This window comes from Corapipo altera, unplaced genomic scaffold, assembly GCF_003945725.1.
Source record: "Corapipo altera isolate COAL_440 unplaced genomic scaffold, ASM394572v1 68, whole genome shotgun sequence".
NCBI classification, from domain to species: Eukaryota; Metazoa; Chordata; class Aves; order Passeriformes; family Pipridae; genus Corapipo; species Corapipo altera.
Genome location: NW_020884919.1, coordinates 5872673 through 5888581, shown reverse-complemented (window position 1 = coordinate 5888581; position 15909 = coordinate 5872673). Strand labels below are relative to the sequence as shown.

The 15909-nt window shown below is 46.2% G+C and overlaps 1 protein-coding gene across 2 annotated transcripts; it reads left to right on the top strand.

Moving 5' to 3' along the window:
- Positions 1-4095: 4095 nt before the first annotated feature.
- LOC113953317 (carnosine N-methyltransferase 2) lies at positions 4096-14921 on the top strand. 2 transcript variants are annotated; one of them, XM_027656340.1, is made up of 8 exons: positions 4096-4282; positions 6712-6773; positions 8108-8246; positions 9882-9934; positions 12555-12662; positions 12753-12883; positions 13195-13288; positions 14287-14921. In XM_027656340.1, exons 1-8 carry the CDS (start codon positions 4257-4259, stop codon positions 14640-14642), a joined length of 969 nt encoding a protein of 322 aa, XP_027512141.1. In that variant the 5' UTR covers positions 4096-4256; the 3' UTR covers positions 14643-14921. The 2 variants fall into 2 exon arrangements, with proteins under 2 accessions (XP_027512141.1, XP_027512142.1); XM_027656341.1 differs by lacking the exon at positions 6712-6773.
- The last annotated feature ends 988 nt before the right edge of the window (positions 14922-15909 follow it).

The window sequence follows — 15909 nt, the reverse complement described above, 5'->3', positions numbered from 1 at the left end:
TCTTAATCTCTATGCTTACACAGAGAAAAGGTGACCCATCATCTTATTTACTTTCCAGGAAATATTCCAGTTTTGTAACAGACTTTCGCCTGGCAGGGTGGCTTCTCCTGGGGTACTTTGGCTGCTCCAAGTGTTCAGGCCCCTTCCCTTTGGAGGTTGTGCAGTGTCACTTCTGCCGTGATGGCTGGGCCCAGCCTTTCTTCAAGAGGAGGTAAGTAAAAAGAATTTAAATTCTGATCTTTCATTTTAGGTGCAATTGAAATGTAATCAGTCACAATAATTCAGTGCTTCTTTTGTGTTGCCTGCTCTCTGACTTCTTTATGGCCCATAGGGGAGCAGAGAACTGGTGGGTCCCTGGGTCTGCAGCCATTTACATCACTTTGTGACATGCTGGGATTACTCCAAACTGCCCAGCTGTAACTCCTGCACCTGCAGACTTATTGCTTCTAGTTATAGGCTGGTGGGTGAACCCTACCAAAGCACATGAGCAACAAATTAGCACACCAGCACTGCTCAAAAACCTTAGCTTGAAGCCAACCTCCTGTGGCACTGAGCTCCCTGTAGATACCTCCTCAGCCGTTCCAGCCTTGTGAGGGTCCTTTTTCATAGCCTTCTTACAAAAAAAAAAACAAAACTCTGTTTCCCTTAGTCCGTCCTCTTGAACCAGAAAAACTTCTCAAGGACCAGTCTCCAGACCTTACTACTTGCACTGCTGACTTTGAGTCAGGGACAAAATCTTTTGCTGGCAATTTCTCATATTTTGGTACAGCAGAGTTTGCAGATACCCCTTTTTTTGGAGCACTGTACCTGTTGGAAGTGTTTAATCCTGCTGAGGCTACACTTCCAGCACATGCTATTGGCAGCTACAGGGAAATTTGAATTCTAAGTGTGTTTTCCTGGCTGAAAACGCGTGAGCTCTTGAGGGGTAAAGGCACATTTTGCCATACCTGCCTTTGCTCTCAGAGACTTTTTTTTTTTTTTTGAATACCGTATAGTCTGTAGAGCAAAGCTGGTCTTCACCTTGAATAAAAGAGCCTTTTCTGCAGGCAACCACATCAGACTCTCCCTGTACCCTCTCCTTGGCTTTGTAATTACAACTACATGAGTTATGACCTCTAGTCAAATGGTTTGAGAAGGGTTGTTTTAAAAGGTCTGGAAGAACTGAACCAGCACCCAGGCTTTAATGAAAAGGCAAGAAGGGTTGTGTTAAAAAAAAATTATTGATCTTCAGACCTAGATACTTTGGGTTCTTTGGAAGGTTGAATACAAACATGACTGGAGCCCAGCAGATCTTACTCCCACGGAGGGATGGGTTCTGTTTCTGTGATGTTGTTATTTTCAGTATTTATCAGAAATCATATTCTTTTTCCTATAGGAAAATATCCTGTACACACATATAAAAAACAAATACTGTTGCTCAAACTCCAAGACCTACTGCTTTCCAGATGTTAAATATTTAATAGGATTAAAGCAAAAAAATCTTCTCCTTTAATGAGAAATCTTTTCTTTAACTATAGGAAAATGTGTGCTACAAAAATTGCTTATCGTTTTATTTACTGGAACTTACTTGGTGCAGAATAACATGTTTGCACCAAATATTTCCCTTCAGAGAGTACAGAAACTGCTGGATGTATCTTGGGAGATACATCTAGAAAAACTGAAAATATGTAGCGATGAAAACACTTTCATTGAAAAAGGGAAAACCGCTGCAGAAGAGAAGACCTCTGCTCACAAGAAAATCAGTTACACAAAAAATTACATGAGCCGTAATCAGTTGCCCTAGGTGGAGCAGAAAGGGTCTCAAAAAATAAACTACTAATCATAGAATTACAGAATGGTTTGGGTTGGAAGGGACCTTAAACACCATCTAGTTCCAACCTCGCTTCCATGGACACTGTAAAAATGCCAAGGACCTTCATCAGCCTAAATGCTGATCACTATTTAGAAGATAAAGTCATTGAAATTTGATTTCTGAATATCCAGGCTTTTCGAGACACAGGTCCAAGCTTGTCATGATGGGATGACAGAGATGGAACACCAAGGGAGCTCAGGGCCGTGGGCAATACCAGCCTCAGGCATTGCTTGCCCTGGGGAAAGTGAATGACTTATTTCTGCTGGATCAGCCCAAAACTGACCTCTGCAGCCGCAGTGTGTGGGGATAAACACAGTTTCTTTGTTTTTCTCTCCCTGCAGCCCAGCTCTAGCTTTAGCCATCACCTCACTGATCAAACACCAGCTTTTTCGATTTGCACGGAAAACTGAGTTCAGAGCGGATTTAGTCACGAGCTTGCCAGAACACCCGAAAACACGGCTTGCAGAGGGTACATCCTCCAAAGCCACCCTGCTGCCAATTTCTGCCGGCCAGGGCAGCTGCCCACAATGTCCCGTTGTTTCCAGCACTGGGGAACAAAGGCTGTTGTTGTAGGCTAATGCCGGCTCAGTTGTGGCATGCGCCTACGTGGTCTCCTGGAGCTGGGAGGGACACAAGGGGACACGGAGGGGTATCAGTACCCCTTGGATGTACAAGGAGGTTTCCAAGGGCTGCGCAGCTCCTGGATGCTGGAGATTTCTCAACAGCTCCTGTTGCTCTGGGGAGGTATGGCTTCCTGCCGGGACCTGCGGGGTGTCCATCCCTGGCCTTGTCATGGGGGAATGGAGGGGTAGCTTAGCTGGGACAAGGTAGAGGTGGCTGGGGGTCATGAGGCAGCTGAGATATTCCAGGTGCATCCACTGGTGCACAGTTGGTGTTGGGGGCTGGCACCTCTGGTAGGAATGTTTAGGGATTGAATTGACTGATGTAAAAATCACTGCTCAGGTGGTCAAATGGAGCCAAATCTGTGCTTCAGATCTAGCAAAGAGGTTCTTGTCTTTCCTCACCTATTCAAAATATTTCAATAAATATCTGGAATATTTTGGTTAGAAGTAGCAATGCAGTCATTTCTAGCTTAATGTGCTGCTGTGGACCTGCCTTGCAGTGGATAACTTGAATCCATTTGGAAGCCAAATCTAGTCTAAATCAAGGCAGGTCACTTGATGGTGTGGGGCAGGCAGTGTTTTGGGTAGCTCAGCAAGGGATGAGGCTTTATCTGTCATTTGCTAAATCCGTTCTACCCATTGCCCTCAGGGGAAGGGAGTGAGGAGGGTCCTAATGCTGCTCTTTGCACAAGCAGACTTCACTTGGAAATAGAAAGTCATTAAATCCTTTCTTTTTTTACATTTGTGTTACTAGATTTTAGGCAAAAGGAGTATCAGTCCTGTGGATGTGGGCAGGGGAAAAGCTGATGCAGGGTGCAGGGGACACTCAGGATTTCCTGTATTTGGAACAGTGACCACTGCACCTTCTGCTGTGTTAGCCTCTCCTAGGAACCTCCAGCCACCTCTGGCTTGGACAGCTGTCCCAAAATACGCTTTCTTGCCTTCTAAACCCTGCGGTTTAGCAAGCAGAGAGGGAACAGGCTGGGCTCGCTGCACCCCGTCCTGGCTGCCCGCCCATCCCCGTTCCCTTCATGGGGCAGGACCGGGGGTGTGCCAGGATGCCCTACTGCGGGGCTGCAGTGCTCGCAAGAGGTGCTGCCATTATGCCCCATTTCCCCCTGAATCAGAGATGGAAAAATCACTTGCTCAGGTCTCCGGGCAGTCAGAGCTCCTCTTGTCCCTGGAGAAAGCAGGGATCTCTCAGTGCATGTTCCATCTATCAGGCAGCAGCGCGGCAAGGATGCAGGAAAGCGTTCCTTTCTGCCCAGGGCGCTGAGCACGGAGGAAGGTTTCACAGCACATTAAAAAGTGAACGCAAATAGCCTCCCGTCCGTCCGGACACTCCTAAGCCACTTCCACTCAGGCTTTAAAGGTTTGGAAGTTTCAACGTGTCCCTTTTTTTGTTTCTCTCCCCCTGACCGCAGCGCAGCCCCCGCGCGATGAGGACATCCCTGTGGACGCCGAGCCCCGCTCACTGCCCACCCCGGCCCCCCGCTCCTTCCCCGCGGGGCTCGGGTTTCCCCCCCTCGCCCCAGTGACGCTGCCTGTCCCGACAGGTGCCGGCAGAGCCGCGGCCGCGCTCCCGGGTCGCCCCCAGCGCCGCGGGGTTTGAGCGTCCGGCGCGGCGCGGGCGGCAGATGGACATGCTGACCTAGGGGCTGCCCCCCGGCCCCGTGCCCAGCTGCTGTGTCACAGAAGCACAGAGTATTCTGAGCTGAAAGGGACCCACGAGGATTATCAAAGTCCAACTCCTGTGTCCCTGGACAGCATCCACCCCGACAATGGACGCGGCCCCGGAGGCGAAGAGGTAAGTGGGTTTTGGCAGGGAGCGGGATGGTGTTTCCCCAGCATCCCGCTGTTTCTGTGTCACAGATGGGTGTGTGTAAGGTGGGAGTGGCAGAGGATGTGCCTTTGTCCTGGGAGGGACGGGGGCTGAGGGAGACCTTTAGCCCCTCCACAGCCTAAGTTTAGGTATAATGAAACGTATATAAGTTTTGAAGATACTCTTGCAATTTGTGTTCCTAGAAAAAACTTCTTTTAACTTCAAGGGGCTGCATCATTTAAAGCAACACTGTGAATTCCCTCTGTGCCCTGCACCTGCAGTCCATAGTACATCCTGCTTGGTTCGTGGAGGGAAGAGGTTTAACCTTGCTAATACAAGCTCCATCTTAGCTGGGACCTGTGGCAGGACCAGCAGCCTGTGAGCATCCCAATCCCTGGCAGTCACCAGCTTGGTCCTGCTGTGGGGTACTGGGGCCTTGGGGCGGGCAGCACCAGCCCAAAATGTTGTATTCAAATTTTAGGATCTAGATCTTAAGCCAGATTTTAGAGGAATTCTATTTGTTCCCATTTTACCTTGCCACCAACAAGTGTTAATCAGTCTTAGAATCTAACCCCTGCCCGGGGAGAAATGGCAAAATTGTCAGTGGAAGAGTTATCTTGGCATCATCCGTCCTGGTGAATTCCTGTGCTGCACTCTGCCCAGGTCACCTGGCAGGTCTCCTGGCACGGCTGGAAACATTTGACCGGTCAGAAATGGAGCTTATGCCCAGAACTGTTCCTCTAGGGAAGCCAGGGGAACAGGGGAAGCCATGCTACCCCTCAGCATTTTAGTGGAACATTTGTTCTGAAAACCATCTTGCTGGATTGAGCCAGCTGAGGGGACAAAACAGTCCTCTGTATTGGCAGGCAGAGATGGAAGAGGGTAGAGTGGAAATTGGAGGGACTGGCCTGCAGCCAAGCTGGAGCTTATGGAGGTGGGCTGAGTTCAGGCTTGTTCCTGTTGAACTTCCACGAGGCCTTTCCTGAGGAGAGGTGAGGTCAGGGTGGTGAAACCGAGACTTTGAAGTTTCTCACAGGAGACAATTACATGGCTTTGGTACTGAACTCAGATGAAATCAACTGCTCTTGCAGGACTCTGGCAGTGCCCCAGCATCTCCAAGACCTCTGGGACATCTCAGTCCTTTCTTGCCTTCATTGACCAAAGCAGTGTGCTAGTTGCACCTGTGGCCACTTCTTTGCTACCTGCCAGCAAATTGTTACATGTTTGCACCTCAAAGCCCCACCACAAGACTCCCTTCTTTACTTTTCCACCTCCTACCTTGTTTCTTCTTCACATGGAATTTTTTTCCATGGGAGAGGAGAGTTGTGGGTTGCTGTCTGCTATCTCAGACTGCTTCTCATGACGTATGTTCTAACAGCAAGGTTTTGGGAGCAGTGATGTGTTAGGTTATACAGAGATTACACAGGAATATCACCCTTAAGTCTTGCTGTGCATCTTGATGCTGAAATGTGGTTACCCAGGAGATGACTATTCCCTTTGCATAGACAGATCAGCCCAACATTTTACTTGCAGAAGCAAGGTCCTTGCTCCAGTTTAATTTCCTCCCTTTCTTTTTTCCAGTGGCACCTCATCCCTGTTTTATACATGAGGTATGTTTCAAAATGAAGGAAGATGTGACTCCATTGCTGGAGGTCTTCACAAAAAAAAAAGCTCCCGAAAACTAAGAGTGAAAACATGTAACTGAATGAAAACATTTATGGCCAAATGCCCTCTTTGACTTTTGTCCTTCAAACAAATATCTTCTGCAAGTTACCTGATGTAATATTTGCAGCCAGGAAAATCTGAAGTAAAAAACCAAACCAAACCAAACCAAACAAACAAATAAAAAAACCCCAAAAAAAGCAAAGCCAAAAGGGTCCCTGAAACAACAGGCCAAGTACATATTTTAGCACTTTGGATGCTGATGCTCACTATAACCTTCTCCTAATTTCACTGTTCTTTCAAGGTTTCACAAGATGTTTAATATTAATCTAATGCCTTCAACTGCATTGACTGGTTAATGATTTTGCTGGGGTACAAAAACTTCCACAACACAGACAAACACTGGTGCAAGTGGCCAGTTCTGAATGCCCCCTCCCTGGAAGTGTCCAAGGCCAGGTTGGATGAGGCTTGGAGCAACCTGGCCTAGTGAAAGGTGTCCCTGCCCATGGCAGGGGGTTGGTACAAGCTGAGCTTTAAGGTCCCTTTCCATCCAGAATATTCTAGGATTCTATGACTCTATGATCAGCTAACAAAGAAGTTTTGACTTCCTTTAGTAAAAAAGAACAAATCATTGATTATCAGGAGAGGAAAATCTGTCCTGGAGCATTTTCCCTTTGTTCTGCATTTTCAATGCAACTTAAAAAAAACATACAGGTTCTTCAAATAACTGAAGTGCTATACTTTCCTTACAGGAATAGTTTCCCCAGCATGAACTTTGAAGCAGAGATTCTGACAACTCCACACGATAATTCAGGTATTTGAGAGAATAAAAAAGGAGAATAAAGTAAAATGCCCACTCAGCTTGCTATCACTACAAACATATTTTAATTCTTTTGGAGTTAGAGATTGTTTAAAAAAAAAAAAAAAGAAGCAGGAAGGTAACTGCAATTCAGGTGATTTCAGGATTATGTTAGGGTTTAGTTCCAAGTGTTGAGGGTAGATGTTGATATTTTTCTGGACCAGAAACACAGCTGTCAATGACATGTGGTTTTGGAAACAGCAGAGTCATTTAATTTGAGATTGCACAGTCCCAGATGAGCTATACAGTTTTCTTATTAGTGGTAACTAAAAGCAGATGATAAGAAAGCAGCTCCCTGAAAGGCAAAAATGAGGATGATGATGTTCTGCTCTGTCCTGTGCTTCATCCTCATTTTGTCTAGGAGGAAAAGCTGATTTTTTCCCCACTGAATGGTGCCTTTCCAATGTTGATCTTGCACACCGACGCTGGCACTACAACTGCCTTCCTACTGCAGCCCTCTGCCTGAGACAGATCCAGAGCCAGTACCCAGCCACAGGGCATCTTCTCGTGAGCATCTGGTCTTAGTCCTGTTGTAGATCCTCACACCCAAGCAGTTGGCCAGAGCTTGTGCCCTGGCAACAGCTCTGACATTAGGATGAGACAGCAGGAAAGGGAGTTTTTACAATAATTGCTTGCAACCCCTGGAGTATCCCTGGTTTCGACTCTGAGAGAGAAATCTTGTTGTCAGTCAACCACATTTGAACATGAGCCCATTCAGATGAAACATTTTGATATCAGTTGCTCTCCTGGCCATGAGCTGCAGTTCCCAGCAGGGAATTCACCCCCCTGGCAGCCCATTTCAGTCCCATGCTGGCGAGAGTCAGAAATTGAGATGCACAGCATTGACTGTTTTTGCTTCAGCTGCAGGTGGCAGTTTTTGTGTTGCATCACCACTCCTAAGAAGTGTGTCAGTAGCTGCCCATCTCAGTTACACTGCCCAGCATGGGCACAAGTGATGGGCCCCCCACCAGCTGTGGACCTGCTGTGCAATTCCCTTCACATTCCTAGACAAACCCTCCAGTCCCCATATCTGCCTAAGCATTTTTGAGACATTTTCCTCAGACTTACCTCTAGTGATGAGGCACTTAACAAAAATGCTGATGTCAAAGGATATCCAAGAATAATTTTCAAACCCTGAGTGCAAACCAGTTGGAAAGTGCATCCTCTGCATTGTCTTCCCAAATCTCTCTCTCCTGTTGGGTTGGGTTGGGTTTCTTCCATGAGGTAAGTGCTTTGACCCTTCACTTGCCTTGAAACCACTAACATGCAATCCATATTTGTTTCTCAAGAGCTGTATATGATCCCTTCCATGAGAAGCCTCACAGCTGAGGAGTATGTGGAGGCCTTTAAGACATTTCTGGATCATTCAACCGAGCACCAGTGCATGGATGAGTTCAACAAGGAACAACTGCCCAATATCATGGCTGGGTAAGGATTGCTTCCACCAAGCTGGGAAAGCCATCTGTTATCCTGGGAGGTCAACCTGCATACAAGGGTCAGCAAACACATTTAAGGGTTTTTTTGGGCAGGAATGAACTTTAATGCTTTTCAGTTTTAAATCCCCTAATAGTGAGTTACAGGATATTCTGCTAAAGGACTCCAGAGTATGTGCTATTTCAATTAATACACTGTGCTGCCTCTTAGCTTATGTTAAGGAAAGAATCAAGACCTCATTTTCATGTCCATCTCTTTTCATTAGCTGATTTTCGAAGGATTAAATTTGGGGTTTTTTGGTTGTTTGTTTTTTTTCAAAAGAAAGCTCTCATGCGGTCTCTTCCTGCTTTTGGGACTTCATCACACACCATCTAAACAGAAACACATTTCTAATTCTCTTCTAGTGACTAATTCTTGGTTTTCTCAATCCCCTAAGACTTCCTTATTTCTATCCTAAGTCGATTTGCATTGCTTAAGTACCAAATGATAATCAGTTTTGTGAAGTATTGATGTAATATATTAAGACTGGATAACTGCAGATAATTTCAGAACAGCCTAGATCCAAACCATAAGAAAGCCCTTTCAAGTTTGGATAATTTTTGGATGTTACAGCAACTGTATTCTCCATTGAGAAAAAAGTTAGGGCAGGAATTTTTTATTCTCTGGATCAGATATATATATAAAAATAAGCAATAAAATCATAGTAATTCGAAGATTGTATTGGGAAATTTTTATTGTGAATTTAAATGATGCAAAACCTTGTGGCTTTCTGTGTTGCTGATTGTGGGTCTGTCAAAGGGTCTTGACCCTCATTAGGGCTAAGTCTCCTTGGCTACTCACACCCTTCAGGATGTGCTGCTCATTCCACTCTTGTGGAATCCTTGCTGTGGTGTCTCCTGAGACTGTGTATGGGAAACTCAATTCCCCAACACAGTCCATGTCCAAGAGCAGAATAAAGTTATAAAGCAAGTCAGAACATGGCCCCTCATCCTTGAGTCAGGCTGTTATTAAATATTCTGCTATGAACCACATGACTGGAATCCTTTAATAAGCAATTTTTCTAAGATAAAAGTTATTGAAGATTCCTCCCAATTTTTAATCAAGATTAATGTTGATAAGAGATGATTTGTGGGTCCCTTCCAACTCGGCACATTCTGTGATTCTGTTGCTTCTAATCACCTGGATAGCCTGATGGTTTTGCTTTCTCTGGGTATTTATATCCAACATTTTCTCCTGAGGGTGCAGAGGTTCTCCCCAGCTCACCTGCATTCTCAGCAATGCCCACCCCAGCCAGGCACAGCCCCGCTACTCCCAAAGGGAGCCCTTTGCCCTGGGCATCCCCAAGGCTTTTTTGCACAGTGCCAGCCACAGCCTGAAGGAAACTCTCTGGTAAAGGGGGAGAAACACTACACCCTGGTACCTACTGTACTTTGAAATATGAGCTTGCTAATACTGGGCTGGCTCTCACCATGCTGGTTGTAGCTGGGCTCAAGAGGGATGCTCCAATTTCTATCCCAATTTGTGTGCGTAACATGAAAATTTCTGGGCCAATGTGTCATCCAAGCAACAAGAATGAAAACAAAGTCATGTGACATAGTGCGGTTGAGTAACACATACTTATCCTTTCAGTCTTGGCCATGGAAAATCGACTATAAATGTTCTGGGAGTTGGAAGTGGCACAGGTAAGGAGTGTGGCAGCACTGCTGATTCTGGGGAATGGGGGTCCCTGTGGGTAGCAGAAGGTTATTCTGAAATTTTGGGTAATGAGGATAACAGGCATTAACGACAGTGCTTCTCACTGAAACAGAGAAGGGCAGAAGGAAGAGTGGAGCTGGGATGAGAACAAGGCTCCCTGCCTCCCTCCCTCCCTTCCTTCTCCATTTCCCTTCTGAAATGCTGCTGCTCAAATCTTTCTGAGCAGTGAGATGTGTGTGATTTTAGCTTAGTTTCTGCCTCTTGAAGACTCTCACCTGATTTTATATGCCTCAAAGCAAAGTCTCCTGTTTCTGATTAGGTATAAGAGCATCTTCAAACCTTGACAGAGAGACATCAGAGAGGTTCTTTCCACACAAAGTCCTGCCTTAGACCAACCCACCTGCTTTTAGGGACCCTAGAGGCCAAGGCTGGGCAATGCCCTGTTCCCAGTACTGCAAAACCAGCTGGCCACAATCATTAGCATGGGGTTGCATCAGCTTTTTCAAGACATGTTTCTTTGTTACTGCTGTGTTTTTATCCAGTGAAAAGTAGAGTTTAACTGCAAATGATATTTTTCCCCAGAGAGAAACCCATCCTTTGGAAAAATAGCTTTAAAGCTAAGATTCTAAATGTATTTGTGTTTTAAAAAAAACAAAATCAAAAAAATGGTGAAACAGCTAACTTTGCTCCTAGGGAAACTGGGATAAAATAAAAAGTAGAGAATAGAAACAGCAGTTCGATTTGTCAGAGTTTACTTTTGCTTTGAAAAGTATTTTCAGCTGAATTTTAAGTGCTAATACTTTCAAATGAAAGTATTTTTCTCACTTTTTTTCCCCTTGTTTTCCTGAGTAAGTGAAAATTAGCATTGGATTGTTTTCCTCAACTGGGAATATGTTGGAGCATATGAGAAAGCAAGCAGGAAGAAATAATTCAGTTCTCAATTACATTCTAGTTTCATTAAGTAATATAAAACAGAAATCCTGACTCCAAGAAAACACAAGGGGAAAATGAAGTTTTAGCACTATCCTTAATTTTCCTTATGTCCTTTTCAGAAGAGGTTTTAATGGAAAAATAAAAACTCTAAAATTTCCTCTGTTTCCTGGCTGACTGCCCCTCACAGATGACAAGACAGTGGCACAGACCCACACCCCCTCAGCTTGCCCACGGCTGCATGAGCTGAATGTCTGTGGCTGGGGAGGGAGTGAGCTGGGATGGCACTGAGCAAAAGGTTATGTCTGATCCCTGACCTTTCCAAGCATGGACTTGGGTTTCACAGAGCCCCCAGAATTAGTTTAGTTGATGAAAATATTAATGGGGATTAGTGACCAACTCTACATCCTAAAAGCCTGTGTCCCAGTCCAGATCACATTTTCTCACTCACCCTGTGTTTTCCCATGACCGGTTCCAGCAGCATGGGCTGCTGGTTGCCAGAGGGGTTTCATTCCTGTCCCAGCCTTGCTGTGGTCAGTGCTGAAGGGTTGTTGCTGGCAGGGCAAGCTGCAGCAGAGAAATCCCTGCTCTGGAGCATCGTATTTTACTGCTTCTTTTCTGCAGACAGCCTGGTTGAGGACGTTTTTACCTGCTCTTGCAAAGACTGGATTAAGGAATTTTGCAGAGAGGGAGTGAAAAAAACCAAACCCAAGCAGCTTTTAAGATACCCACTTGCTGCTGGTATGCTCATTTGCCACCATCAGTGGCTCTAGGGCCTGGGGCAGCGATCCTTTGCCTCCCACCTGCTCTGAGCTTGCAGGGAGCCCACAGCAGCACCTCTAAGGGCTGGTGCTCCCCACCCCAGGCACTTAAAAACTGAAATTTAGGACTTTCTAAAACGATTCGGCTGCTTGCTGTGGGGATCTTCCTTCCTGACAACAACATTGGTCTGTGCATCTGCCTTCAGCTGATGCAGCCTCAGCCTCTTCCCTCGTGCCAACCCTGCACTGCTGCCACTCCATTCCTCAGGAGCCTTGGGTATTTTTTCTCCAATTTCAAAGGACTCCTCCTGCCCTGGATGTCCCTGTAGTGCTGGCATGGGTAGTATTTCCCTCCTTCAATTCTATTTATTGCAACACCTGCCAAAGATGACGACTTTTCTCATGGCTGGTGCATCAACCAAAAGGCTAGGGAGGATGCAGTATCTCATATCAAGACCTCTCAGTGTGACATTTGCACAGGCAGGACTATTTTTAGGCCCCACCATCAGCTAGAGACAGGATTCTTGCTGAAGTCCTGACACATTGCCCACCTCTGCTGTTTATTTACATAGTTCCAGGTGTACTAGGTGGACTTTATAGGTCTGGTATATCACAGCATTTCTGGGAAAAGAGCAAAGTGACCTGCATGATGTCAAAAAAAGCTGGAAATTTCCTAGCACTGGAAGACAGACTGCTGCTTGCTTCTCCAGAGCTTAGATTGCAACAGAGGAGCACCAATAGCTAACTTTGCAGGGCACATACACACACAGTTAGATTCCACCATGCAAGCCACAAGGTCAAATATGCCTCACTCCTGCTCAGGGGATTTCCTGGCAGTAGTGGTGGCAGATGCTCTGGAACCCGTTCATCACATTTGTCTACTTCTTAAAGCAATGAATTTGTGTTTATTGAATAGGTGAGCAGGATTTGAAAATGATCAGGATACTGCAGGCTGTGCACCCAGGGGTCCTTATTGACAACGAAATCATAGAACCCAACCCACAGCATGTGGCAGCTTACAAAGGTAAGGCTGTACCTGCTGCCTGGGGTACAGCGAGGACCATCCATCCGCTGTTTTGTGAAATTCATGGTTTTTTTCTACTTTTTAAAACAGAGTTGGTGAATCAAGCTTCAGACCTGCAGAATGTCTCTTTTATTTGGCACCAGCTCACTTCCTCGGAGTACGAACAGCAGGTGAAAGAGAAAGGCACACATAAGAAATTTGACTTCATCCACATGATCCAGGTAATGGGCATTGCTTTGACATAGGAGTATTAGCTTTCACTCCTTCCTTAGTTTCTGATGTGTGCATAAAGTTAGGATGATCAGGGCTTAGGACAGCTCTCCATGAGCAATAACTTCTGCAGGGGCTCCACAAACACCAAAGCTGACGATGCCCAGTCCTGTGAGGTGTCCCTAAATGTGTGTGCTGTCAGGACAGGCTGGGAAGCAACTGGTACACAATTAAAAACAACTCTATAGAAAGGATTTAAGGCTTTGGAGGATCATTGCACTGTGGAGGAGGAATAATGGTTATGTGTAACTGTCTCTTCTAGATGCTGTACCGTGTGGAGGATATTCCCAATACTATCAAGTTTTTCCACAGCTGCCTTGACCTTCATGGTAAACTCCTGATCATAATTTTATCGGGTAAGTGGGATCTTTTATTTTTTTTGCTTCATTCCTGGACTTTTGAAGAGCTTTGAATTTGAGTGCCACAAATGTTTACCTGGGGATTTCAGTAGCACTTATTCTGTAGTAGATAACTAAAACTAGTGCTGGATTTCATATGGAACATGCAATCTTGGGCTTAGCCTCTTGGATCCCAATGTCTAAGGCACAGATTTTGTGTTCTTGCTTCCCTGCTTATGAAGATTTAGTAGATGGAAGTGTGGCTGTTTATGAATGGGGGTCAATCCTTCTTCCTGGCGAAATCAGCACTGTCAAAACACAACTAGAGCTCTGGGTGGGCCCATTTTTAGGGCTCTTATCTCTGCACAGTGGTGGCCCAGACCCCAGCAGGACAACAGATGCTGCCAAGAGCTGCAGGCTTTATGGCAGGACAGGAAAAAGAGGCACTTATAACATGGTGACATTTATTAAAAACAATGGAGTGCTTTATCCCTTGTGTCATTCATAAATCCCGGGCTCATGGTGGGGTGGATAAAGCACACTTTCCCATCTTTGCCATTAAAACTCTCTCTCACATTGCCTGTAGGCTGTTTCCCTTGCTCTTTGGGGCTATTTTTCCAGGTATATATTCTTTGATGTGCACTTAAAATTGAAGTTTGATGTATAAAAACACCTGCACTATTCTAGCCAAGAGACAGTTAACAGGTAGCGTGGATGTTCAGGGTCAGCATGTTGGTACTTCTGCGTGTATCCCTCCTTCTGGGCAATCCCAGTGCTGGAGACCATCACCTAGGAGTTTCCTTTAAACAGCAGAGTTTTGGAGGGAGGGCTGAGGGAAAACAGAGTTTTACCCCTCTTTAGGCACTGACTTTTATAAGTAGACTCAAGTAAGGGGAAAGCACTCCTCCTGGTCCTGGCAAGGCCTGGGGAGCATTTCCAGCTCATTTCGCAGGTGCATTAGCTGGTGTTTGACTGCCTTGGCTATGCAAAAGTAACCTCCCCTCCTGCCCTGGCAGACAGCAGCGGGTGGGCCAGCTTATGGAAGAAGTACAGGGACTGCCTGCCTTCCACTGACAGCGGCCACTACATCACCTCCAGCGGCATCACGGATGTCCTGAAGAGACTCGGGGTCGAATACCGCGTGTACGAGTTCCCGTCGGGATGGGATATCACCGAGTGCTTCGTCGAGGGGGACGCAGTTGGCGGCCTCATGATGGATTTCCTGACGGGGACAAAAGACTTCCTGGGCACGGCGCCGCCGGCGCTGCGGCAGCGGCTGCGGGAGGCTCTGTGCCAGCCCGAGTGCAGCAGCACCAAGGACGGCAGGATCATCTTCAGCAACAACCTGAGCATGATCGTGGTGGAGTCCTAAAGCCGGGCTGACTGCAGAGGACAAGCTGGGGTGGGGATGGGGGTGATGCAGTCACAGGAAAATGTAACATAGAAAGAAGGTGACTCGCAGGCAATAAGGCGAGAAAGTGGGGCTCACCTGCAGCCTACCACTGCCAGCCAGTGTCAGCAGAGCTGCCTGCCACACTGGGACGAGCTCCTTGTCCTGATGAGGTCACCAGGTCCAAGATTACACCCTGGCTACTTAGTCCACCCCTAGGAGAATATTTTCCAGAAAGTTAAGAGCTCCATCTCACTAAAAGCCTACATGAACTTTTTAACAGTAAGCATCCTGTCTGTGCTTTCAACTCTGGGACTTCCACTTTTCTATGCAGCCAGCATGTTGCACACCTAAAGATGGGTCTGTATGACCAGGGGCTGCTTTGCAGCCAGGAGGAGGCTGCAGCCCTTGTGCTGGCCATGTACAGACCCAATGCTTCCGTTTGTGCTGGACAAAACCAGCAAGATTTATCCTAGCTGCTTTTCACCCAGACCTGAGCTGAAAGTTGCTCTGCATTAGGGTATTTCACATGGTTTTGTCAATGTAGGTATTTACTACCCCAAGCCTCTCAGCATCTTGCAATATGGACATGTCTTAAAAATTTATCAGCCTTTTTATTTGGAGAATATTTTGGATCCCAGGATGATCCTTGCCACATGCTCTTTCAGGCAGATATTAATTTTGTTACTTTCTTACTACAGTTTGTCTCCATATAAAATAAAAGCAGTCTTAAGCCAAAAAAGTCACATCTTCTTCTGCACATATGAGCTTACAGAAAATGAAGAGCAAAGAGGTTATTTAGTTAAAAACAAAAAATATGCAAAATACCATTTTATGGGAGCATTAAGGATTTCTTGTGAGAAAGATGAGCCTGGGGATGTGGAAGAGCTGTGAGTGAGCTGCAGCTTGTCCTTGTGCTGCAGCCCTGGGAGGCAGCTTGTCTCTCATTGCTACAGCACAGCAATACAGCACCTACAGTACTCAAATATGGTGTATGTGGATAAGATGTTAATACAGGTGAGATAAGACTACTACCACAGGATCCTGAGCTGTTCGGGGGACTGAAGGAGGTACTGCCAGGGCAGCCAGCTCCAAAGGATGCCTGCCGGGTTTGGCTCTGCATTTAGTGCCTTAGAGCAGTGCAGACCTTGGACTGACCACACGGGGAAAAGCTGCCTGCAGCCACACCTCACTGCAAAGAGGTCTCAGGGCAGGAAACACCAGCTTAGATGGAAATACCTGCAGGCAC

Coding starts and splice junctions, on each gene's coding strand:
- LOC113953317 (XM_027656340.1), top strand. CDS start 4,257: ATGGACGCGGCCCCGGAGGCGAAGAG. Junction 6,774..8,107: donor AACTCCACACGATAATTCAG/GTATTTGAGAGA, acceptor TTGTTTCTCAAG/AGCTGTATATGATCCCTTCC. Junction 12,663..12,752: donor GCATGTGGCAGCTTACAAAG/GTAAGGCTGTAC, acceptor TTTTTAAAACAG/AGTTGGTGAATCAAGCTTCA.